At 42.2% G+C, this 26,053-nt stretch overlaps 3 protein-coding genes across 4 annotated transcripts in view; all 3 read left to right on the top strand.

Moving 5' to 3' along the window:
• The first annotated feature begins 1,561 nt into the window (after positions 1-1,561).
• Positions 1,562-6,794, top strand: LOC111229463 (protein Niban-like). Its single transcript, XM_022755796.1, has 13 exons — positions 1,562-1,616; positions 2,110-2,237; positions 2,363-2,488; positions 2,579-2,693; positions 2,835-2,996; positions 3,109-3,224; positions 3,538-3,642; positions 3,738-3,900; positions 4,005-4,195; positions 5,307-5,423; positions 6,129-6,227; positions 6,316-6,427; positions 6,523-6,794. The coding sequence occupies exons 1-13, from the start codon at positions 1,562-1,564 to the stop codon at positions 6,792-6,794; spliced, it is 1,761 nt and encodes a 586-aa protein (XP_022611517.1).
• Positions 6,795-7,783: 989 nt separating this feature from the next.
• LOC111229282 (procollagen galactosyltransferase 1-like) lies at positions 7,784-21,086 on the top strand. The gene is made up of 12 exons (XM_022755549.1): positions 7,784-8,071; positions 11,577-11,687; positions 11,840-11,957; positions 13,535-13,669; positions 15,052-15,256; positions 15,376-15,495; positions 17,060-17,136; positions 17,256-17,362; positions 17,740-17,872; positions 18,328-18,455; positions 19,366-19,572; positions 19,686-21,086. Exons 1-12 carry the CDS (start codon positions 7,854-7,856, stop codon positions 19,954-19,956), a joined length of 1,830 nt encoding a protein of 609 aa, XP_022611270.1. The 5' UTR covers positions 7,784-7,853; the 3' UTR covers positions 19,957-21,086.
• Positions 21,087-23,316: 2,230 nt separating this feature from the next.
• LOC111229367 (nucleoredoxin-like protein 1) overlaps positions 23,317-26,053 on the top strand; it is a 7,613-nt gene continuing 4,876 nt past the window's right edge. Inside the window, exon 1 of one of the 2 annotated variants that reach the window (XM_022755671.1) lies at positions 23,317-23,497. The gene's annotated coding sequence lies outside the window, so the exon portion shown is untranslated. Of the gene's footprint in view, positions 23,503-26,053 lie in introns of both variants that reach the window. The other variant, XM_022755672.1, reaches the window with a different exon arrangement.

The following is a 26,053-nucleotide window of genomic DNA, read 5'->3' as shown; positions in this document are numbered from 1 at the left end:
GGTTAGACTATGGGATGCATTTTTCTATTCACAGAAAAAAAGCACAAAAAGCACTTATTGATATGGGAGTGTCAGTGTTGTTTCAAAGACAGACACGAAAAACTGGAAACCGAACCTTTAACCGTTTTGACTGTTTGCTACAACACACAACCTATACCGGCGTCTGATTTGGCGAAACACCTGAGCGGTGGCCTCTCGAACACCGGCTCAGACAAGATGGAACACGTCACGCCGCAGTAGGTGTCTCTGCGTGTGTTTGCATGTATTTCCTATAAGGCTTTTGCTGAGCTCCGCGGTGCACGTTCTGCTCTGACAGCTCTGTCCTCGCCGTCTCCGCTCCCTTCACTCTCAGCTCCAATAATCCTCTGACAGCTGTGTGTTACCTCTCTCTCTCTCTCTCTCTCTCCCTCTCTCCCTCTCTCCAGAAAATTATGTTTGGTGTACTTAAAGGCTTCGCTGTACTGCTCCTAAGAGTGGTTCATTTGCTGGTGCGCGCAATCTGCCTCTCTCGACTCTACAGCTCTGTCAACAGTCTGCTCAATTACAGCAGCTGATTCTGGGCTGCGCCACTTAACATGAGTCACATTATGCTCAGAAAATGGATTTTATGGCTTGACTCCAAGGGGATGAGAGGGCGATACACTAGAGGATGGGTGAATCACTGCAATTCCCCTGTGTCCTCTTTACCATCCCTCCATATCTGTGAGGTCAGTGACATCTCACACGCAGCCCATATGGTCTGTCAGCTGCAGATGTGTGAACTGTATTGGTGGCTGCGTGACCTCAGGGGGTGTAAAACATGACAAGCTCTTTCACACACTCATTTAGCGAAAGCCACAACTTCCTTCCATCTGTTAACTCATCTTCTGTTGCAAGAGAGGTCGAAGCAATGAAGGAGGAAGAAGGCCGGGGGTCTGAGAAGCTATAGCTTTTTTACAGTGGTGAAAATGACAAGCTGTACGCTCAGAGAAAAGACAAACGAGGATTTGATGGGACGAGAGTGTGAAGGATTCTAGAAGGCTGAAAAGAGAAAGAGATTTATACTGGTATCTTCTACAACTTCTAATCACCTTCTAAAATCACCAGCGTTTTAATCAGTTAACTTTCTAAGTTTCTTTAACTGTTGCATCAGATGCTGTTGATGTGACTGTAATTGCCTTAGATACAAAATCCTGCAACACAACATCAGAGCTCAGGTGTAGTTCCCCTTTCACCGCTCCAAGTCACTTACTGAGAAAAGCCCTCACTCTCCCTGGCACAGTGATGATCCTGGTCCTTGATTCCAATGTTTAATGTTGCTGCAAATAAAGCGGAGTATGAGGGCGTCAGCGGGGTTAGTTGTTGTTTTGCCACGTTTGTCTCAAGTATTGACTGTCAACATAAATCATTTTTGTTGAGATCCAACACAGTGGAATGGCGTGCGAGCGAAGGAAGAGGTGGGGAGAGAGTGATGAAAAGGGTGAGGATAAAACCGATTAGAATAAGAGGTTTGTGCGAGACGGGAGCAGAGCAGAGAAATAAACAAGAGGAGAAGGGATTAATGAGAGGAAAACACAGGAGAATGGGAGGGAAACTCACCTATCACCTGAACTCCAAAGAACACAGGCACATCTCAGGTAAGCCTGCAGGAAAATGGAATTAGTGTAAACTATTTTCAACAACAAAGGCCAGTCGCATGTTTATCTTTCAAGATGAGATTTATCTCGGCTTAATATTCAATAACTTTATCCTAATATTCCCTCTCTTCGTGCCCAGTGCACCTTTAACCTCACTGTCTCCGACCTTTGTCATTCATGCCTTGATAGCATGACAATACAGCAATTTACCAAACACCCACAACATCAACTTCGTATGTGAACTGTCACTGTGTTACAATGAAGGCAGCTGACAGACCAACAGAGAAGCCAACATATTCCTGCATTCTGCTTCTTGGACAGCGCTGTCTAACATGTGACTCCAAAATCTCCAACAGGGGTTCAATCTGGTGGAGATGTAGTGACCGCAAAAGGCTATTTTTTTATTTTTTTTCCTTTAATTGGTCGCCTCTCTGTCCAAAGCAGACTGGTCCTGTATTGCTGAAATCTATTCTTACCCTCTGTGAACCAACAGAGCGCATTGCTGACATGATGGAGAATTTGGCTCCTCTCTATCGACGTCACTACGGCTCAAATCTTTTGACCCACATGAGGAACAAACACATGGAGCCAACTGAACCCCGACCTCTCATCCAGCATCCTGTGAGAAAATCTAAAAGATTTGATATCTTAATATTTCTCTCTGCACGTTTCACTGAAACATGAAACTCTGATGTGTTGATGGTGTTGATGGTGTAGCTCTAACAGCCTGTGACCTTGTGATCCAGGATGTTGTTGCACACGCTGGGATTGTGTTGGAGGGGACTGTGCCCCAGTATCTAGATTGGATCTGGACACATCGCCACCTAGAGGTTACCAGCAGTTTTACAGTTGAGAGTCGTGATGCCAAACAGGTAAAAACAGAAATCGAGGAGCTGTTCCTTCTACTGTCGCCTGATCAAGTGCGTGTATGTACATGTGTGTTTTTTGTGACTTTGCTCCAGGTATTTGAGGGTGGTTGGGGGTGTAAGACAGAGCTGGTTCTGTCTGGCTGTCAGATCTGCACCTCCATACAAGACCACCGTGAGTTAGTGGATGACATGTGCCGACACATCACAGGTGTGCTATCAGACAACAGTTTCTACTTCAGACGGCCAGTCTGAACGTATACACACTGCAGCCGATGTTCGTGTCTATTCAAACAAGCACACTTTAATGTGCGTGTACATGTTGGTGCTTTTGTGTGGCTGCGTGCTTCAGGTAACCCAGGTGGTAAACTGGCGTGTTGGGATTGCCCCACAGCGTTCCCTGTCTTCATACAGCACCCTTACAATGCCCCAGTGTGTCTGGCCACTGCATCACACCAGGAACAGACACGGTGGACCAACATACTACGAGCTGCAACACAACATCAGAGCTCAGGTATCGTTCTCTAAGAACTGTTTCCACACAAAGTTTGCACATACTTCAATGCCTTCTTTTAAGTTTGTTTTGCTGACCATTAACCTGATATGGGTTATCTGCTGCCTGTTAGCACTCTGGTGTGAAGATTCACCGGAATCCAGGGCCTTTTTTGATGCCGTGTCTTCTTTGAAGAAGCTCAGAGAAAACTGTCAAACAGACGTACATCCAATTGGCAATGAGGAAGAGGTGAGACAAGCCATCTGGTATCTCTATCATCTTGTTACGATCTTGTTTTCCCATCCTCTGAACCTCTTTAGCTCTCAAAGATCCTCCTCCTGTCCAATTTAAACCACAATACTTTCTTTGTTTCCTTAATGTTCAACTATCTTGCACCTATCTACCAATTATCAGACAAAAGTTTTACTATTTTCACCTTCTTGTGTTGTATGCTGTCACGTATGAGGGCGTTTGCTTTCTTCTTTTCCCATCACAGGAGCCTTGTTGCCCCTCTTATAACACTTCTCTCATCTTTCTACATCTGTCTTTCTTTGCTCCTCAGGTGTTGGTGAGCATGCTGATGGAAGAACTGATGTCCTACCTGAGGGAGCAAGTCTTTCCCAGGATTATTGTACATCACAGCAGCAGGAAGCAAGCCTGGATCAGAGTAGGTGAAAAGAACAAAAATATAAACCAATGGACAAATGCATCTTACATGTCTTTCTCTTAACCTATAGTATATGCGTATTTTCTGCTTGTCAGTTGCTGTCTGAGGTCTACAAGAAAGCAAAGCAGCAGGTAAAAGCTGCGATGTCAGCTCTGAAGGAGGAGCTGTCACTTTATCGTTCGGTTGTGGGGAAACAGATGCCGGCAGGGCTGCAACAGGCCAGCCTGCTGCATGACCACATTGCTCACACAATCACAGGTGTGTGTTTGTGGGTGTGAAGTCAGAAGATGTTAAAAAAAAAAAAAAAGAGGCTATGCTCATCGTCCTGATCATATTTGCTGCTCTGTTTCTTCTCACAATAGAGGACATGTGTGAACCGATGTTACAGTCTCTCCGGTGCACCATCATCCCAAGACTCGACCGCACTCTGCAGGAAGTGGCCACGCCCATCTGTGACGGATTTGCATCAACCTGGCAATACTTCCTGGAGTCGTGTGATGACATCATAGACCTGGGATCAATGAGCATATCAGTGAAAGATATTAAAAAAGAGGTACAATGGACAGTTATATAATTTAAAGAGAAAAGTGTTATTTCCATTATGTTTTTTTTTTTTTTTAAAGATGCTAAGCAATTAAATAGACCAATGGTACCAAAATTGTGGATCATGAGCACCCAGTGGGCCCCAGGAAAACTCTAAGGTGTCCTAAAATGTTTCAATGAATAAGAGAGAAAAACAATTACAGAAAATGGTCTTTATCTAACTTTAGCATTTCTTCTTTGACAAATCAAATGAATTTTCATCAAATGAAATCGTGTGAAAAGTCAACATCACTTTGGTTGAACTGCTGGAACTGGTGTCCATGTTGAGGCATTAATACAACAATCTGTGATCATTTTAAACAACCATAAAGGGCTGTGAATCACAGCTCTAGACTCAAAGGTTGTGTCTGCAGATTATTTTTTTTTTAACACAAAGTAGCAGCAGATGAAGGATCTTTGATAGAAATGTCCCTCAGGTGACAGGTGAGGTGTTTTTATAGTATCTTTAGCCCACTTCATTATTTGTCTGGCAGCTATGCAATTCAAGAACTATGTGATGATATGTGAAGTCTTTACGTGGCCTGAGGCATAAAATACTTTAATGGAAGATCATATAATGGTTCCTTTAAAATATAAATAATACTTTATAGACAATGATATCTCATTAACCAACTTCTATTAAACCAGGGGGGAATTTATCATCTGTTCAACATTTTTACACCATCTCCAAGGCCTTTTCACAGAGCTGTAAGTTCTAATGGGAACTGCAACAACACTCTGGAGAAAATACCAAGGGTGGCTTAATGTTCTCTGGAGAAAGTGTAGTGAAACTATAATAAGATGTTTTGTATCCGAGGTGCTGACACCGCTGAGTGGCCTCGGGCCAGATGATGGCAGGATGTGGCAGTGTCTGGACAGGCTGGAGCTGAGCTCAGAGGGATGTGCTTGGCTACAGGAAACATGGGGAGTCCACAGTGGAACATGGAGACCTCTGCTACTCAAAGCCCAAAACGCTCTCTACAAAGTAATTTAACAAACATGTTCATACCTCTCCTAAATTAAGGCTTTTTTTTTTTAACAATGCTGCCTTTCACACCCATCTGCTCTTGTCTCCCTTCCAGGTGATTGACATGTGTGCTCTGATGTTCTGCAGGTTGGTCTCTCGATATCCATGTAGCTCATCTGACTCTGCTCAGCTCACGGCGGTGCTGTGCAGGGTCAAAGACAGAGTGGTCAAGGTGTGTACCATTACGGGCGTGGGAAAAACACACATCTCAAAATGTTACTGTCACTGATTGAACTGGAAAACAATCACATATTTCTCCGTGTCCGTTCCCTGTTTCTGCCTGTTCCTCAGTTACAACCACAAACTGTATATCCACGTAAATTACGGGGTGGATTGGGGGGGATCTTACCCCCTGATTAAGACTTGAACGCGCCCAAAAGAGGTAACAACAACAGTTCAGGGGGGTTGAAACATTTACATAAGCTACGTACCAGTAATTGAAAATATTACAATATATTTCCCATCTCATGCCTGGAAGAATATTGTAGTACGATTTCATACACCGTACGGTACCACTTCTTTACCTTGACGTTAGTTGCACGTCTCGTCTGCCTGGAGCCTCACTGTCACACCCAAATCTCTACCCCCATACCTTGCGCAAACACTGTGGGTAAAGGTAAGAAGCAAAGGCTAACTATCTAGTTCGTTTAATACACTTTACTTTCTTAGCATCTGAGTTTCTGATTTAGACTGCGTAAAGTATCCACGGATGGATGCTAATGTTAGCTAGTTTATCTAACTAATGTTAGCGAGCTGATGGCACATCCTCTCATTTCCAGTGCTGCAAGGACTGTATAGAGTGGGCCTGTACCCCCCGATTGTCACTGTATAATTTTAAACTCTGCACATAATGCAATCAAAACTTACTTATTCACAGCAGCTGGACACAGAACTGCTGGCTCTTCGATCTCAGCTGATTCTGGAGATGACCCTGCAGATAACACTGTCAGCATTTACACACAGTGTGGGTGAGCAGGTACAGTGCGTGTCTGTACATTTATTTTTGTGTGTCTTGACTTATATATTTTGGTCTTCATTTGTAAAAGTGAATTCCCTGGTTTTAGGATTTGTCTCGTTACGATGCCATGGTGACCTCAGAACAAGCCGTCTTCATCCACCCTGACGCTATCTTCCACTTCATCCTGAGAGACAGCCTGACGTCTTACATCCAGTCAGGTACAGCGGGTGAAGAGTGACTTTTTCAGTTACTGTTTGGATCAAAACAACCTAACTGCTCTGTGTGTGTTTTTGTGCCCCCCCCCCCCTTGCAGTGATGAGGTACTCCCTGCCACGGCAATTTGTGCCTCTCCCTGTCAGCCCGATTAATCCCTGCAGCTCCGGCTCTGGTTTCTCTGAGCCAGCGGACGAGCTGCTGCCTCCTGGGGACTGCCAGCAGAACCAAGCCTCAGCAGGCTCTTCCTCAGGATCTGAAACACTCACGCCGAACACCATGTCTGACTGGGATGACACTTTGACCCACTCGGAAAACCACATACTCCCACTACTTAATGCAGGAGAATATGTACATCTCACTGAGCCATGAAGGAACTGTAGCCCAACACTAAACTAATTGTCAGCCACAGTATATTAATGAAATTGTTATGTGGTATCGACAGGTATTTTAACCTTATTATGCATATTCATTCAAATGACATCATTTGATCTTTCACTTTGAGCACTGGGAAATTGTGTCTGGCATTTTCCACTATTTCATATAGTAAATAAATAATAGATTGATAGAAAAGATTGTTGATTGATAATGAAAATAATCCTTAGTAGCTGCTCTATGTTATATTGTGGTTCATGAACTCCTACAGTCCAGTAGCCTACTGTATGTAAACTTGCTGGTTTGAGCTACATTATTGTGCTGACACAAATAACATAAAATGTATTTTAGTCCATCGCAAAGCAGTGCATCGCAAGTCAGAGGATGTCCTGAGGAGTAACAGGGTAATTGAAAGGACTGAGAAAAAAAAGGTCACATATTTTTTTCCCCAAAGGTTCTGCTTTTTTTTTCTTGTGAAATACTGCACGTTCACCTCCAATACTCTAAAATCATTCATAGAAACAGTCTGAGAAGAAAAGTAAAATCACTCTCTCTCAAATCACCCGCTGCTGTAAAGTTGAGGACGAGTATCACAATATTCTTTATTTCTGAACCTCCAGAGGTGTGACAGGCCTGCAGTACATTGATCACCCTGGACACGCCCATGGCTCTCTATCCGCTTCCTATCGACTACAGCTGGAATCTGTTCTTAAAGGGGAGGACAGCAGATTGCAGAAAGAGCCTAATAGTCCAGACGGCTTTATGGGATACAAAAGGTTTTTCACATAAAATAAAACTAATCCGAACCCAAACCCAGAAGCAGCTGCCTGACGTGATGCATTTCACTATGTAAACAAGACACAGGGAGGCTGGCCTACGACGGTCTTTTGAGAGCAGCGAGTTCCCCTTAAACCAGCCCAGACCTGCCCTTTAATTCAGCCTGCTCCTCCGCCATGTATCCACTGTCGGCATAAGACAACAGCGGGACCCTCAGCCTCCACATCCCCTGCGTCCTTCTCTGTCTGCCGCGTCACTAGCAAGTTTCTCTCCCCTGCCATGCTCCGGGTCACCTCGCTGTTGCCTGCCCTGCTTTTAGTTCTCCTGCCGGGCCTGAGCCGGGGATATTTCCCCGAGGAGCGCTGGAGCCCCGAGTCTCGGCTCCTCGCCCCCCGGGTTGTCATCGCTCTGGTCTGCCGCAACTCGGCGCACTCTCTGCCGCTGTTCCTCGGTGCCATCGAGCGTCTCAACTACCCGAAGGACCGCATTGCGCTGTGGTGAGTGACATCGCTGCAAACTTTAAAAACAAGCATGGAAATACATTATTATTACAGGGAAAGGCAGACTAAACCATGTCAGAACTTTTCCATAAGTATTTAGGCATATTTTATCAGTAATAAAGTACGACAGAGTGTGATTTAACGGCAGTCTGGGCTCATTAAAGAAGCGCAGAGACACGTCAAGCCCTTGCAGAAATTAAGTGGAGGAAAACCAGTGAGATGTGGCCAGGTGGGGACGCTGTGTTATTATCAAGATGTAGGAGAAACGCACGAGCGCCTTATCTCGACTGTTAATAAACCAAGTCAGCGGTGAAATGAGTGGAAGTTACAGCGGCGTCGCTCTTCGCGTGCCGAGGCGTTTTATGGTATTTGCCCCGGCGGCGGAGCTCAGAGGGCGGGTAGCGCCGGCAGGGTCGTGCCCATGAAAAGTTCCATTCACTCACAGATCCTGTCTCTGATCACCCCTCCGTTTTTTCCCCTCCACCCACCCCCTTTTTGTTCCCCCTCCCTCTCCCACTTCCACATCTTGGCCTTGTAATGCAGTGCAATGCAGGCTCGACAGGAAACAAAACGAATATTGTTGTAAAATTAAAAAAAAAAAAAGATTTTAAAATTTCAACCTGAGCTGTCAAAGTCGTGTATAATCCAGGTACAACAAACTGTGTCTGTGCAGCTGCTTATTAACAGCCTCTGCACGATTTACCTTCCTTTACCTCAAGCTGTTTTTCTGTCACCCAGCCCCCAGTCTTCCTTCCAGATTATTCTTGTCTTCAGCATTGTTCTCTTCCTCTTCTCATTTTGATCGTGAGCCACCAGATCTGTTTGTGAAGATTAAATGAATCTTTTCATCAGCATTCAGACCTGACAGGTTAGATTATATATCTGTGCCACCAGCCAAAAAAGGGCAACAGCCTCAAGCAGAAATTTTGTTTAATGTGACTTTGTGAGTTTGGATTAAATTTAGATATTGTTCACTGTTATGAATTGATTGTTTGATCAAAGAGGCCTCCTCTAAATGTTGAACTGAACCTTTTCAGAGGGAGATAAAATGAGGGATTCATGTGTCCCTGTGTCTCTTTAAACAAACCAGCCTGGTTGTTGAGTTTTTTTCCCTTGTATTCAAGCCAGAAATTCAGTCTCTGTGCCTGACTCTAACTATGCCCATGTGGCAGCCTGAGCTCAGTTTTCTGTGTGGTTGCTTTGATCTGAAACATGTCTCTTCCGTCTGTGGAAGAACTGATACAATATGTTTTGAAATGCAGCGTGAAAGACATAAACCGAGCTGCTATAGCTGGCTACCTGTTAATACCTGAAGTTATCAGCGTGACAAGTTAAGATGAAGTACTTGGCAAGTGGCAACATGGACACACATGCGTGCAGACTGCCCAGTGGTGAGTGTGTGCTCTGCAGGGACATGCAGGATGGATATTATCATTTCATAAATCTTCCCTTTTCATCCATCTGCCTCTGTCTCAGCTCTCATATCCGTTAGGCATGGTTCTACTGCTGGCATGCAAGCAATCCAAAATATTTACATGAACCCTTTTTATTCACCACCTCTGCTCATTCAAAACTTCACAGCGGTCAGATATGTCTCTCAAACAGAGAGGGAAAGTTGGATAGATGCACACAGAGAGAGAGAGAGAGAGGAGGAAGATGGATCAGCAAGTCGGTCACATGTAGGTGCGGGGACGGCACTGCTGTGTTAAAACACCACAGACAGATGGGAAACTAACACCCGCAGCACGCCGACTGTCACTCACTGCATGACAGGGTTTTCAGTAAATCAGTTTCTCTCATATTTACACATTCTTTCGCTCTCTGTGTCTCTGCCCCTCCCCGACACACTGAGATTTGTTATGATAACACAGACAGCAGACGAATGCCGCCCCTCCCCTTCTCAGCCCCCATTGTCTTTCTTTGTTCTTCTCTGTCCATGTCTGATGTTAGTGATGTGCAGCTCTGCTCTAATGACCCTCAGAGAATGAAAAGTAGAGCTGCCTAGTAAGTCAATATAATGTTAACATCATAATATAAAATTCATTATCGTCTGGTATTTACATTTATCGTCAGTTTATCCCAAATGTTGTCTTGTCCAGGTCTTGCTGCACTAAGCTCTAAAGCTGCACTAATCTATATTATTTATACTAACATCAAATGACTATGTGCAGTGTAAAAGGCCTCACTCATAGTGAGGCACCTACAGAGAATTATCACCCGGCTTTGCCGTCCCCCTCGCCTCTATGGACCGTTTTAGCATCTTTCAGCTCATTGCTTTGTTTTTTCTGCGAAACACTCCTCGCTCCTCAGTGTTTTCAGTAAGAGAAAACAACAAAAAACTGTAATACGTTTACCCGCCCAGCACCAAACATATATATGTATATATGTATATATGTATATGTAAGTGTATATATGTGTGTATATATATATATATATATATATATATATTTTTTTTTTAGGAGTTGTGGAGACCAAAACAGAGCTAGCAGTAGAGTATATTTTGTCTAGAAACCTCAGATGAATACTAATGTTGTTGGACTGGATGGTTGGATTTGTTGCTGGGCAGGTTTTGACAACTTCCACCATAACAGCTTTATAATATGATAATATGTCATGTAATCCCACAGGTGAAAAAAAAGAATGAAAATGAAGTGCCAGCTGCAGCTGTGCTACAGTTGATAGACTTTTCTGAGCTTGTTTGTGTGTTGTCGCTTGATAAGATTATTAACAATGAATTGTTCCACTTATTTGGTGTCATATTTCCAATAGTGATTCCCAATATACTGTTATATACTCATACTTACAAATTTGTTGGGATGTAATTAACAATTATTTTCATTCCTGAATAATCTCTGACATGTTTCTGATTAATCAATTAATTGTTTAGTCAGAGTCATTAAGTGAAACATTTTCCAGAGTGTAAGGTGGCATCTATACATTTTTTTAACAATCCAAAACCTAAAGATGCTGAATATAATGATATAAAACAGAGCGAAGCAGCTATGTATAAGGTAACATGAGGATGTGATTACGCGTCACTTTGTATGAGTTGGAGTATTGAGTAACTTTTCATGTAGAGACATTAGCTCATTGCAATAAATAGATGGACCGAACCAGAAAACAAAGGGGCTCCTGCTGTTCAAATGCCATTTGAGTGGCAGAATAATAACTGCTGGCAAATATTCATAAATAAGGCAATATCCTGCACACGGATTGCTGTGGTGCTCAAAATTCAGTGAGTGTCCCAATGCAACTGAATGAAGGTGGAATTTTATAACAACAGTACAAAGAAACTGTTTTTATGAGGATCAGTTTGATCTTAAGGTCAGTATCAGGACCAATATCATCCCCACATATTGCTGCTTTAATATAAATATATGATAAAAAAAACTGTATCCATATATCTGCCCATAGGCCAAAGTAAGAGTGGATCTTTGTCTTACAGCATTGATGCAGATCAAAGTGCATGTTATGACTGGCGGTTGTTTTCATCCTCCCACAGGGTGGCGACAGATCACAACATAGATAACACCACAGCCGTCCTGAGAGACTGGCTCATCAAGGTGCAAAATTACTATCACTATGTGGAGTGGAGACCTGAAGATGAACCCAGGTACTGTGTGTGTGTGTGTGTGTGTGTGTGTGTGTGTGTGTGTGTGTGTGTGTGTGTGTGTGTGTGTGTGTGGTGTGTGTGTGTGTGTGTGTGTGTGTGTGTGTGAGAGAGATGAACAAGTTACTCAGTTGGTCTGTCTGTGCTTCTCTCAGTGCCTTTGAAGACGAGGTGGGGCCTAAGCATTGGAATAATCTCCGTTATGAACACGTAATGAAGCTCCGTCAGGCAGCGATGGACACCGCCCGTGAGATCTGGGCCGACTACCTCCTGGTATATTATCACCCACTCAACGGCTTCATAAGCTTCTTCTTATTATGTGTCCTGTGCGCAGATAAGTGTTGTAACCTGATTCATAGCACTCGACCCTTTAAATATCTATCTGTCCATCCATCTGGCTGTTGAGTCTTCAATCAAATCAAAAATGTAGATCACAAAGCATAGCTCAGTCTTGTTTACATTGAAAAGGAAGGGCACACAGAGAGTGCCGACCTCCACCAAGGCCATTTATAGCAAATGGTTCAGATCTGCACCAAAATGTAATGGGTTCTTCCCTGGCCAATGTCCCATCCCTCCACCAAGTTTGGTGCAAATCGGTTCAGTACTTTTTATAAGTAATCCTGCTGACAAATAAACACACACAGGTGAAAACATAACCTCCCTGGTGGAGGTAATGAAAAGGCCATGTTTTAGGCTGGCAAACATTTTGGATGACTGCTCACTAATTGTTTATTGTAAAAGTTTTAATTTCTTTATATTTTTAAAATATAATGCAAAAGACAAAATTTGTCTTTTCATTCATAAACGCAACAACTATGGCACATTCTCATTATCTCTGTGACATATGAGATATTCCTCATTATTTAGCCATTCTGGTACAACAGCAGATTTAAAGTGATAGTGCAGTTTGTTTTCAGTTCAACTAATGATTAGATTGATTGTAATTTTGAGTGTTGAGGTGTGTTGATATATGATTTAAATCCTCTGCCAGCCAATCAGAAATGATTTTTTTCAATGGCCATGAAAAATTGAGTGGGTGGTAAGTGGCCGGTAAGTGGCCAGTAATATGGCCTGGGCAAACCTGGATTTTTACATCTGATATTGCTTTTGATATTTGAGAGTTTAAAAAAATCAGATCTGTCAATACGTAAACAAACTTTTTATGAGGAGTCTTTAATTCTAGTCTGTAGTTGAAATTTACAGTTAAAAAACAAACTTGTGATGAACAAATACGTGATGGCAACACTGGTTCTGAACCTTAAACATTTTGTTGGCATTTCTTTGCACAAGTGCTCGCTGATTATTGGCATATTGATATATGAGCCAATACCCATGTGTCCGGGATGAGTTAATATCAGCCGATATTTCAGCCTGCCTTCTGGTCATGCTCTAGTAAAAAAAAAAACATCAGGTCATGTCACACTGGAGAGGTACAGTTTTAAATGTCAGCTGAAGAATGACCTCAGTTTTAAATTGGCAGTATGAAATGCAATGGACAAATATTATGGCTGAAGAAAATTCTGTTTGTTTTGGGGGCAGCCTTTATTTATTGGAGCTGTTCTTGGTGAGATACACCGAGCCAGACATACACAAGGTTTAAATGTCAAGGTTTGACATTGACAAAACTGTTCCTCGCCGGACATAGAACAGCATTTATTCATAACAAATGCAATGGCAGTCTGTCGGTAAAGGTTGTTGAAGGTGCAGAGGGGAGCTGCTTATGCTCACAGGGCTCTGTGGTCAAACCATGTCGCTGTGGCTCAATCAATCATTTAGTGTCAGTGGGTGACATTTTCACTCTGCTTGTGTGTGATTGTTGTCAATATTGTGCCCATCTCTTCCATCTGTAGGTGTCTGACTGTGACAACCTGCTCACCAATCAGGATGTGTTGTGGAAACTGATGATGGAGAACAAGACCATTGTAGCTCCCCTGTTGGAGTCCAGGGCTGCATACTCCAACTTCTGGTGCGGCATGACCTCACAGGTACTGCACATATTTTCTTCTGCGCTGTTCCGCACTTACACCTGTATACCCGCTTTAGGTACACCTCAGAGATCCTGCACATCCTTCAGACCAGATTTAACTGTTGTGTATGGAGTAGCTGATACAGCATGGGTGTGGTATAAATATTCTGCTTTGACTAATGTAGTAGCACCTGTGACAGCCAGATGGCAAAGAAAAAATCCTGCGGGGAGTGATCAGAAATTACATTAAATATTAAAAATAGTCAAGGTCACTTTAAAGTCACTACTCCCAGCCAGATGCTTTCAAGTCCCAGTAAGAGTATTAAACAAATGTAACGCATGGGATTGAAATGATGAATAATAATGTCTCTATATACCCATATGAAGTCCAGTATTAAGTCACTGATAGTGAGTAAAATATCAATTTTCATGCACAGCTGCTGAATAATCGGACGCATCTCCTGCCACCTTCATAACACGCAAATATAATCTCGAAGGAATTTTACACTCGATTATTTTTTCTTATGCAAGAGGAAATCGAGTTTGGGAAATAAGTCACTTTAGAAACGCTTCAAATGAGTCAATTTGAAAGAATAGGAGAGATGTTTTTCTGCTGTATGGCTGTGGTAAATATGATTTGTAAATGAAAGTAAATGATTTGCTTTGTCTCACAGGAGAACTGAAACTTGCCTGATCTGATAACACATGATTCAACTCTGATAAAAGTTGATGACATTAGTAGATCATATGGCTGCTGTTTGTGTTGCTGACAAAGACTAGAGGCCACCGTGTCTTTAAATGAATGTATGCCTCATAAGTCATTTAAATTTAATGTTATTTAAAAAAAACAACTTTTTGATATTCGGACAGTATGACAGTAAAAACTATTATCTTGAATATGCAGACACACACATAGTTGTGTGGGCATGCTTTTGACTAATCAAACTTGCATATCTGATGTATCACGCATGCCGTCTGTGATCTATTTCTGTCTCGGCAGGATGCCTTCGAGTACTCATCTTTGCTTCTTTTCAAATCAGAGTAGACATTCAGACATTGTCTATCCTCCAGCCCAAAATAAACCAACTTCAACCCAGTGTCTGCCTCTGATTCCTCCACAGAACATTTTCTTCATTGACGGTTAATAGGCCTGTAGCCAAAAGGCAATAAGCAATGTCTGTCAGTGTCTGTATTACTCTGTGCCACTTTATTACATTTTTTTTTTTTTTTTTTTTTTAACTTTCGCAATAAAAATTTATGCTTTTTTAAAATTAATTTAGTAGGCTCAGACTTTGGGCAGCCAATTTTCTCAATAAAGTCTCAGTTAAATCCCTCAAATGAAGTTCCACCCTGACAGTTTTTTATTTCATGTGGAAAATTGTTTGTGTGCGCTCCCTGCAGGGTTACTACAAGCGTACTCCAGCCTACATGCCCATCCGTAAGCTAGAGCGCCGTGGCTGTTTCGCTGTACCGATGGTCCACTCTACCTACTTGGTGGACCTACGGAAAGAGGCCTCCCGTCAGCTGGCTTTTTATCCACCACACCCAGAGTATAGCTGGGCCCTGGATGATGTCATCGTCTTTGCCTACTCAGCTCGCATGGCAGGTGAGATGAATGCAAGGGAGACAGACTCATTATCTGGAGGTTAACGTGTCAAACGTCTCTCTGGACGTGCTCCAGATGTGTGTTTAACCATTCTTTGCCTTTCTTTTCTCTTCCTTCAGATGTGCAGATGTATGTGTGCAACAAAGAAACATATGGGTATTTCCCAGTGCCCATGCGCTCCCACGCTACCCTGCAGGACGAGGCAGAGAGCTTCTTGCATACACAGCTTGAGGTCATGGGTGAGTCAAGAGGTCAAAGAGTGCTCAGACAAGACCAGAATGTTTTCTTTGTGCTCTGCAATTTTAGCAAAAGAGTGCAGGTTCACTTGTGATGAAGCACGTAAACAGACACGAGGCTGTGATCATCGTAGTGCGATGGAAGTGTGTCGGTTTCAGATTGATGGATCCGTTGTCACTCCAGCCGTCTTTTGCTTGCAGTGGCATGTTGTGCTGCTCTGCAGTGCTGTGTTGCATTTAATGGATTTTTTCATCTTGCGCTTAGAAACTGTATGTAATCAAACTGAATGTTGTTTTTCTTGCTGTAGCAATTCTTAAAAAAGCAACAGGTTTTCTGGAAGTAGCCAAAAGTTGTAAATTAATATTGAGTCATAGAGTTAATTAAGCATGTCGTTTTTTAGGCAGAAACGTACAGTATATTGTATTGACCTTGTCCACTTCTGCTACACGACCAAATTTCTTCAGCCAAAATGTTTCTGCAGTCAGTTTTTTCTATTTAAGCTTTCGGCATGATAAGCATGGAAAGCTACTCAGATGATACATACAGTGCAACAGGAAGGGAACCAGAGTGTGAGTGAGAAAGCTTGTGCCATTAAAATGCAAAGGAACTGCAGCGACAGATTAGGTGCGACTGTAATTGACTTTAATTCATAGACTCCCAAAAGAGATTAGATGTTATCAGAATTATCAGGTTATGTGCTACTGAAACTGACTCTTGTTAATTTCATTTTGTCACTGTGAAGGAATTTTTTCCTTCTTTAGGTCTTTAGTTAGTTTAGGATAGTGAGACTCATACTCAAGCCCTGAAAGCAGTCGTTCATTGTCTGTCTCGAGGATAGCTGGGAAGACACTGATAGGGTTCCAGCTGGCCCAGTCCCCAATGACAGTTAGCATAGCAACCAAGGTCATAATGATATCATGGACTGATATAGGAGGGACAGACTAAGGAGGGAATGGTCATAACACAGGGACAGACCGTCTTTCCTTGAGATTCCTCATACAAAGAGACTTAGGTAACACGGGTTAATGTTTATGATTTGGTACCCAATAGAAACTTTACACATGTATGGCTTGATGCTGTGGTCCCATATCCTTATATGGACATGTGGTAAGTTTTATGTGAGTCCTGTAAGGGTTAAATGCGCCCCGTGCAGGGACGATGACCTTCAGCATCGGGTGGCATCACACAGTGTTCTCCTCGATGTACTGAGCTTCAGTGAATCCTTCTGCTGAAGACATCTGGGTCTCCTGAAGCTTCTTTCATCACGAGTTGACCCGCTCGCAGATTTCCATTACGATCACAGCATAATATCCAGCTGTATACACATCTTCTTTGAACAGTTGAGGAAACACCAAAAGGGTGGGCTGCGAATCCTACACAATGAATAATGATAATGACAATTCTAATATCTGTATACTTATACTATAGCTTTTGAAAACGGAGCAAAAGTTAAACTATGGTTCTTTGAGGGAGCACCCTGTGGTTCCCTGGAAGACATTTTGGGAGCCCTTGTTCCAACACATTTCACATTCTCTTTTTAACCTTCCCCCCTTTTTTCTTTGAAAGTGAAAAATCCTCCGTTGGAGCCCTCCAGCTTCCTGTCTCTTCCTCCCAAGCAGCCTAACAAGATGGGCTTTGATGAGGTACACACACTCTCTCTTACACACACACACACACACACACATACACACACACACACACACACACATATACACAATAACCAAAGCATGTGTGTGAGAAATCTGCGTTTTTGTGCACCCAGGTGTTCATGATAAATCTGGTGCGGAGATCTGACCGTCGTGAGCGAATGCTAAGAACCCTGTACGAGCAGGAGCTCAGCTGTAAGGTTGTTGCTGCTGTGGATGGCAAGTACGTTTCTCATCTTCCTTCTCCCCCACTGCCTGTGTCTTCCTGCTTTGTGCCTCTGCAACATGCGGTGTAGATTGATGTAGGCAGGCAGGGCTGAGACAAACAACCAGGTGAAAAGCAGTGGGATGCTTGCTGTCATCTAAAGATACCCTGAACACATCGTTTTAGCCCGTCGGGGTAAAATCCAATTCTAATCTTTATGTAGCCCAGTCTGTCATTAGGGTGTGTCGTGTTTTACATAATTGATTGTGTCTTCTCAGCTCCCGCATGGCTTTTGTTACATTTGTATTGTAAATTCAGCCCTTTGCCTCCCATTTCTCACATAACTTATTGTTTCCAGCTCTGATCTCTGTGTCCATCCCTTCTCTTTCTCTCAGAGCGCTGAACAAGTCTGAGATAGAGTCTATGGGGATTAAGATGCTGCCGGGGTACAAAGACCCTTATCATGGTCGACCTCTCACCAAGGGTGAACTGGGTTGTTTCCTCTCTCATTACAACATCTGGAAGGAGGTGAGACGCTCAGACAGGCCTCGGGCCTCTCGGTCTACCTGTACATGGCAGATAACGTTTACTACTGAAAAACACAGTAACTCAGCTTGTGTGAGGAAAGGAAGCTTGTTTTATTTCTTCCAATAAATGTACTAATCTTTTGTGAAAATACGTTTTTTAGCAACTAGAAATGTGGTACTCCTCTGGATAGTTTTGTTATAGTTTAACTGCACTGTTTTTCAGAAGTCCAAAATGAACACAAAGAATAAGAACACAAAGAGTAAAATGTTGTAGCCACTACTTCTGTATTTTTATTAATTCTGATCAAAAGAGTCCAAGTGTTATTAATACCAGTAAAGGATTTAAGAACCTTTGCCATCATACTAACGCTTGATCACACTGTAAATAGTACAGTCAGGTTCATCAGCCTCTCAGCAGCATTGTAATGCTCTAAATCCATATATGTGTGTGTTTAGATAGCAGACCGTGGTCTGCAGACCTCCCTGGTCATCGAGGACGACCTCCGCTTCGAGGTGTTCTTCAGACGTCGTCTCCAGACTCTGCTGCAGGAGGTGACGACACACAAGCTGGACTGGGATCTCATGTGAGTCATGCTTCAGTGAACGGAAGGAAAACACGATGTAGTAAACAGAGCGGATTATCGTCCCCCTACAGTGAAATCCGTCCATCTGTCACACATGATATCTCAGACACCAGTGTTCAGATGCTGAAAACACTTGTAGAAATAATGCATCATGTCATCCCACTACAAAGCACGGTGCTCCAGCATTTTCACATTTACAGTGAGACATGCAAAGGGCTGGTGTCACAGAAGAGCAAGGTGGAGGAGCAGTCCTGTTGATTTTCTGCACAGACAGTGTTAGACAGGCATGAAAGAAAGTTACTTAATAAAAAGTCTAAGGTACAAGTCTGTGTACATTAAAATATAGATAGTGAAAGTAACTGTGATTTCCAAGGAGGGTTTTGATAACAGCACCACTAACAGCAGTCTGAGGCTAAACATGAGGCTTTGGAGAAACAACACTTTTGGACTCATGGATATTGTATGATTTAGAGCCATCCACCGTAGCAAACTCTCTCGCAAACAAAACAAACATTATTTCTCAGGATCACAGTTGAAATAAGTAAAACTGAAGGTCATAATCTAAACCAGTAGTATTGTTACTCCATTGTTCCTATATTAAATAATATTGAGGATATCATTAAAACAACATTTTTAGTAGCAATTTACACTGAGAAAAATTACTTCCTGAAGCTGCAGCAGTATATAAGTAAATAAATAAAATTGGATGGTCCAACACAACTAATACAGTAGCTATCTCCGTTTTTGGACTCTCCAGGTTCACCATTGTTGAGCGCAACACAATATTTTTTTATATGAGTGTATGATTTTGGTCCAAAATATTGGTGTTATAAATGCTGTTTGACTGGGTCCCTAATTTTGTGCTTGTGCTATTTTGTTATCTTCCCCTTGCCCTTACACTCTTGTACAGTTACATCGGACGGAAGCGCATGCAGGTGGACCATTCGGAGAAATCTGTGCCCAACATACACAATCTGGTGGAAGCTGACTATTCCTACTGGACGCTAGGCTACATGTTGTCGTTACGCGGCGCTCAGAAGCTCCTCAGGGTCGATCCTCTGAGCAAGATACTTCCTGTCGATGAGTTCCTCCCTGTAATGTACGACAAGCATCCAGTGTGAGTATAACCATTTCACTCTGTTCCTCTTATCCACTCTGTCTCTTCTTTTTGATTCCGTCTTGTAGCGCTCTTTTCAATCTAATCACGTCCCCAAATTCCTCACTCATCAGTTCAGAGTACATGGACTACTTCGAGCGTCGGGACCTGCACGCGTTTTCTGCCGAGCCTCTCCTGGTTTATCCAACCCATTACACAGGAGACCCCGGCTACGTCAGTGACACGGAGACGTCGGTGGTCTGGGACAACGAGAAGGTCAAAACCGACTGGGACCGAGCCAAGTCGAGGAAAACTCAGGAGCAGGAGGAGCTGAGCTTCGAGGCTCAGAACTCTGACGTACTGCAGTCTGACCTGGAGAACTGGAGCGCACGGGACGAGCTGTGATGAAGAAGAGAGGACGTGAGGGGGAGTGAGAGCGAACTCTGGTGTACAGAGATAAGGATGAGGGCGATAGAACAAAGCTGTGATCGTGGGGGAAATGGATAAGAGGGAAGGAATATAACAGAAAGCAGAAGAGGGAGGGAAAGGCAGAGTAGATGGGCACAAGGCTGATAAGGGACAATTGCTTTTCCTTGTACATTTCTCTCTCCACTATTTAATCTCTCTCTTAAAAGAGCAGGTTAGATGTAGTGTTAACTCTTGAAGAGTCAGCAAGCAGCTTTTGTTTTATTTATTGCATCCAGTGTACATCCCTTGACCACAGCCTGGTCCATTAATAGTCCCATTGTTTTTATTATAATTTTCAGACTCGTTCCGTACAGTATTCTAAATAAATTCCCATTATGTGATTTTACTAAATTTTCAGATATGCAGTGTTCCTCTAACATGTCAACTGTCCAGCATAATTTCACAAGCTGCAGTATGTTTTGAGTTTAAAATGGGAGCGTCCAAAGTATTACATTTATTACATCTCTTTTTGGACTGACTAAAAAAGTCTCAAGGAAGAAAACAGAATCGCTGAAACATTGCCTTTGCTGAAGAGTGCTATATTCTCTCTCAGTGGTTCCCAACCTGGCTATTGAACCCTTAAAACAAAGTAATCACTACTTGCAACACCTTATCACCAAGAAGTTTGACTTTGTGTAGAAGAAAAATGTCTTTCTGCTCTTGCCTTCTGTTAATCATCTTGTGATACCTTGTGGGGGTCCTGACCCCTAGGTTGGAAACCACTACTCTGTCTTCTTCTTCTCATCTTCTAGTGGCTCCTGTTTAGTGTAACTCCTAGTAGCTTGTGTTATTTATTATACATTTTTTGAGGTTGTTTCTTAATCTTAACCAATCTTTTCACTCATGAATGTACCAGTGTTTGCCTTTATTTTACCTTGACGCTTTTACAACAGCAGTTTGGTTTAGTGTTTCAGGGTTTCCCCCTCACTAAATATTGCAGTTTTGACCTAAACTTGCAGCTTTTGTTGCGTTTTGTTTGGTGAAGATCAGAAAAACAAAATGGATATATTTCACTTTTCATGTTTTGTCTCTCCTCTGTGTACAAAGTGTGTCTTTTATACCAAAGAACGAATAAAAACTTTTATAATGAACAGCTTGTTTTGGTTGTATATTTTTGTGTAACAGAACTTAGCTCCGGCTAAAAAGGGGCTACACTCGAGCAACAGTCTCAAAAAAATTGTAGGTTCATTTGTAGCCAGAGCTCCAAACATCAAGACACTCTCTTCACTGCTTCCTTTTCTGGCAGACAACAGTTTTATTTTAGCACAGACATCAACGCCCCACAACCCAATTGAGACGTTTCTTTTAATTAGTGCCTGCTGGTGTTTTCCTTCCCTGCCGGTACATAATGGTCAGTTTGGCCGCCATCGCTCCTCCTTCACTGTGTTTTCACAGACGATCTGTTATTCACTGCTGACCTGTGAAGCACGACCCTGTTTATTCTGACTCTTGTACACTTTCATGATATTCGCGTCCAGCATAATGTTTTGTTACTTGCTGTTTTTTTTCTCAATCGCTTTGATGCAGTTCACTAATCAGAAATGTCCTTCTCTCTCCTTCTCCTTCTCTTTTAATGCAGTTCTCAAAACAGGTCATGCTTTTCTAATCACCTCTGCAAAAGCCAATCAAAACCTTGCTCACGTGTTATAACATGCAAAGTCAGTCAGTCACTTCAACATTGTCACGAAAGAATGAGAGAGCGGCTACTTAGCATCATTACTGCACTGTCCCTTTAGAACACAGTATGGAAATGAACATACAAGCATACTGAAGACAGACAAGACCAAAGCTTTAGATTTAGAACGACAGTGTGTACATGGTATATCCAAACATTTACTATAATGAAAAAAGTGTTTGGCATTTGATGCAAATAATTGTCTTTAAGATGTGTTCATGATATTTTCAAGTTTTGAAAAAAAAAAAAAAAAAAAGACCTAATTTAGAAAATGAGTGAGAGGTCTGTCATTCTGACTGAGGAACATACAAACGGTTTTTATGAGTTTTCAGAGTCAGATGAGAACTGCATCAACACAATGACAAAATGTCTTTAGTAGTGAAATATGTGTGGACACAATGGCAGTTTGTGCTAAAACAATGAGAAATGCTAATGTGTGTGAGGAAATAATGAACTGTTTGGAGACTTGCATTGAGAGTGGTGAGAATGATGTTCCTGATGTGTGAATTGCATCAAAGTGATTGAGAAAAACTGTAAAAACGTGTCTTGTGTGTTTCCTCTCTGCGTAGGATGAACTCTGTACAAAACTTTTTACATTTACTTTAACCAATTGTTTTTTCACTTTTTTTTTTAACCTGTTACATGATCTCGATGACTGACAGGAGAAGCTGCTAATGCCAGCATGCTAACATACAGCACTAAACACACAACACACACAATGGGGGGATTGAGGATTATTGGAATATACATTTGCAGTTATTTGACAATAAACCAAAGCATTGGACAAATTGAAATTTCAATGATTGCATCAGATGAAAAGTTTTTATAATTCATCTTGAGGAGAACACGACTAAAAAGCTTTGGCTTGTGTTGTATGTGTTTGCTCACATGTCCACAGTATGTTTATTGCGTCACAGGTGGCCCGTGTGTGTGTGTGTGTGTGTGTGTGCGCGCATCCACGTGTGACTCAGACTAATCCTTTTAGATCTCTCTCTCCCCCCAGCTCTATATTTACCTCACCCCTCTCTGAGATTAACCCAGGTATTTTCTGCAAGTGCCCCTGCAGATCGATAGCCACTTTCTCTACAGTGGACCTGCTGGGGTTTACTAGAACCAGGCTCGACTCAAACTATCGACTCTCTCAGTTCCTTTCCTTGATGCTCCTTATCCTGGCTGTCGCACCAGCTTGATAACAGGATGCAGAAGAATCTTTAATATGCTCTGAGGAGTAATAGAGTGACATCAGTAATTAGTAAGACTTCAACTAAAGCAGCATGAGCGGAGGGAAGGTCGAAGTTAGGAGGGCTCACTTGATGCTCACATAAAACATGTCTCTCTTTTCTCACATTTCTATTTCTTTGCTTCACTCTGTCTTTCTTTCCCCCATTTGACCTACATGTCTGCCGCCCCTTTGCAATCCAATTTGTCCTCTGTCTCCATCCTATCCTCCGTTCTTCTCTTTAAGTAATAAGATTGCTGCTGTTGAGCTGGACTTTTAAGGCCTACAGCACAAACACACACACACACACACACACACACACAACCACAGGAGCAGTGTCTGCCCCTGAATTACAGCACTGCCACACCTCCAGCTATCTGTAATCTCCCTCGGTAGACCACAGTGTGCAGGGTGAAGAAATTACAGAGAGAGGGGTGAAGAGGCAGTGAAAGGTGTCACTAAAATAACAAACTTTACAGGATTTAAAGGAAGAAAGAAAACAAATCAAAGAAAGCATACAATGGCTTGAAAGGGAGAAGAAACTGGACATATTTCTTTTCTTGTGGGAGTTGAGGAGTTTCAAGGTGAGGTAAATTACTTGTGGTATATTCAGCTGCCACAGCACATACACAGATTGATGGCCTATTAAATTAGCTACTAACAAAACAAGGCAGTGCTGCTGGTATATATCAGGTGTGATCGATCAGCTTCAAAAAGTGAACTGGATGATTGTGGAATAACTTTTCCAAATGTAGGGTTTAAGCTCTGACCTTTCTGAGTCTTACAGTAAATCCTCTTTTTTTTCCCAGGTAAGGTCCACTGCTGTTCAATTTCAAACATATTTCTCCTACATCAGCCTTGGAAGTTTCAGTCCAGAGCTGCAGTCTCAAATAGATCTGGCACAGCTCAGAGCCAGAGAGCCAAATCTAATTTGTGAGGTTATCGCTGTCAATTCTCAGCCTGCAGCGACTGCTGCGACAGTGAAATACAGGCTGGGCGCGACAGATAAAGTACATTTCTGAGCTGTTAGGCCTGAACTTTATTTCTAAATCTCAAATGTATTTCAAATGTAGTGTTTTGGTGTTTTCTTCTGAACCATAGGTCTGCTCTTGGAAAGCACCATCTCATAAAAGCCTTATTAATCCATGGTCAGCTGGTTCTGGCTCGGATGCAGTGTTGTATTTAGATTATCAATACTTTTGTCTACAAAAACTGTTGTATATCCTGCAGACTGGATCTTCAGTAGGCGGCAACACAATCATGAACATCAGTCATTCACTGAGCAGCATCAGTTAAAGGATACATCAACCCAAAATGTTGTTATACTGTTAAATAAAGAGACACATTTGTGGAGCTTTTTAAAAAAATATATGTTTATTGCTAAACATAAAACAAATCAAATCTGGAGTAAATATATTACAGTTTTTCTCAGTTGCTTTGATACATTTCTCAAATCATCTTTACCATTTGCAAAACAGTAAGTGCAATCCTCAAAACGCTTCGTACAAACAGCACCACGCAATGGATCACCTGCAAAAGCCCGTAACTTGCTCAAAACCCGTGGTCAATGAACATGTCAGCGCCATCAGAATGATCAGTCCCTGTGTCATTGTTTACAAACTAGATATTCAAAATGCTCAGCCATGTTGAGTGCACATATTACTGTATGTGTGAGATTGATTACAAGAAATTGGACAGGATTCACATTTACAACTTTACTGTTTGTACTGTAAACCATGTCAGGCCATGTCTGCACACACACACACACACACATTGTTCTCCCATCATTCGGCTGCACCCTTCGACCAGACTTGGCCATTGTAAGGTCATAATTGAGAACACGGTCTTCAGTTGTGGCCCTTATTTCATCGGGAGTGTACCTATATCCTCGACCTCTTCTACCTCTTCCTCTGTCTTGCCTCCCTACCCTTCCACCACGCAGCCTTACACCTCCTCTTCTTCTTCCCGGCTCTCGACCCTGTTCATTTCCAGGTCGTTCATCGATTGTCAGAATGTGTAACGCTGCGCTGTGCTCTGTCTGTGTATGCTTGCCAATTGTGGATTCGTGTGATGCAACTCTGAGCTATTTTAGAGTAAAAGTCAAGATTCACCTGAGAGCAATTCATCGATTCAGGTCACATTTACAAAAGAAAGTCTAATAGAAATGTATAGAAAATGTGCTTGAAATATTGTGACAACTGGTTCAAACATTTTGCATGTAACGACTTATGCAATTAACTTATGCCTAGATATTTTTGAGGGGTAAAACAATTCAACAGAGAACGAGCATGATACATTTTGACCAACATAACATAAGCAATTGATATTGTAGGAAAGACCCGACAATTGTACATAATCATTTGCATGAATGTGCCAAAACATTTGCACATTGTTCAAATGAATGACTAGATGGATGTGGAGGTTGAACAAGTAGTTGTGAGAATTTCAGTTCTGATCTGAGAAATGTGCCGAAGCGACTGAGGAAAAACTGTAAAAAAGAAAAACCAAAAACACAATAAGTCTTAAACTCTGCTTCCCTTAAAAAGAATGAAAACGCGGTGCACAGTCTGTCTGCTTACAAACATTGTCAGCATAATAACTGGCCACATCGATACAGTTCTAAATAATGGTCAGACTGGGTCACTGTTTTCTCTCCATTCAAAGAAAATAGTCAAAAGCAAAGTGTGGAATCAGTCACTCCTCAATTTATAGACTCACTGTTTTGCACTGACCTGTGGTAATCATACACACAGGTGGCAGAGATACTGTTCCTTTATGTATATAAATCATAGCTGCTGTTCTGTCACATATCAAATATATTCATATTCATATCAAGTTTACGGAGACAACTTTTGTTGTGAATACCTACTGCATGATTGATGTGAACAGAAGTGCTTTGATCAGGATGAACACATGTGACAGCAGCCTGAAGTTTGTCGTCACAGTAAGGACCAGAGCAGTTGTCACCCATCATGTTGCATTTGAAACGTGATTCTAGTTTGTTGTTGTTTGTAACTGTTGTATGAAATATCTGTACACAGAAGCAGCGACAGAAGAAACACAGGGGAGACACACGGAAAAGAGACAGCCATGGCCAGGACATTGTGTGTGTGTGCGTGTGTGTGTGTGTGTGTGTGTGT

This window comes from Seriola dumerili, unplaced genomic scaffold (assembly GCF_002260705.1).
Source record: "Seriola dumerili isolate Sdu_G_001 unplaced genomic scaffold, Sdu_1.0 BDQW01000230.1, whole genome shotgun sequence".
NCBI lineage: Eukaryota > Metazoa > Chordata > Actinopteri > Carangiformes > Carangidae > Seriola > Seriola dumerili.
This window is presented reverse-complemented; position numbering and strand designations above follow the sequence as displayed.

Coding starts and splice junctions, on each gene's coding strand:
- LOC111229463 (XM_022755796.1), top strand. CDS start 1,562: ATGGGAGGGAAACTCACCTATCACCTGAACTCCAAAGAACACAGGCAC. Junction 1,617..2,109: donor AGAACACAGGCACATCTCAG/GTAAGCCTGCAG, acceptor GTGAACCAACAG/AGCGCATTGCTGACATGATG. Junction 2,489..2,578: donor AGAGTCGTGATGCCAAACAG/GTAAAAACAGAA, acceptor ACTTTGCTCCAG/GTATTTGAGGGTGGTTGGGG.
- LOC111229282 (XM_022755549.1), top strand. CDS start 7,854: ATGCTCCGGGTCACCTCGCTGTTGCCTGCCCTGCTTTTAGTTCTCCTG. Junction 17,137..17,255: donor ACAAGATGGGCTTTGATGAG/GTACACACACTC, acceptor TTGTGCACCCAG/GTGTTCATGATAAATCTGGT. Junction 17,363..17,739: donor GTTGCTGCTGTGGATGGCAA/GTACGTTTCTCA, acceptor TCTTTCTCTCAG/AGCGCTGAACAAGTCTGAGA.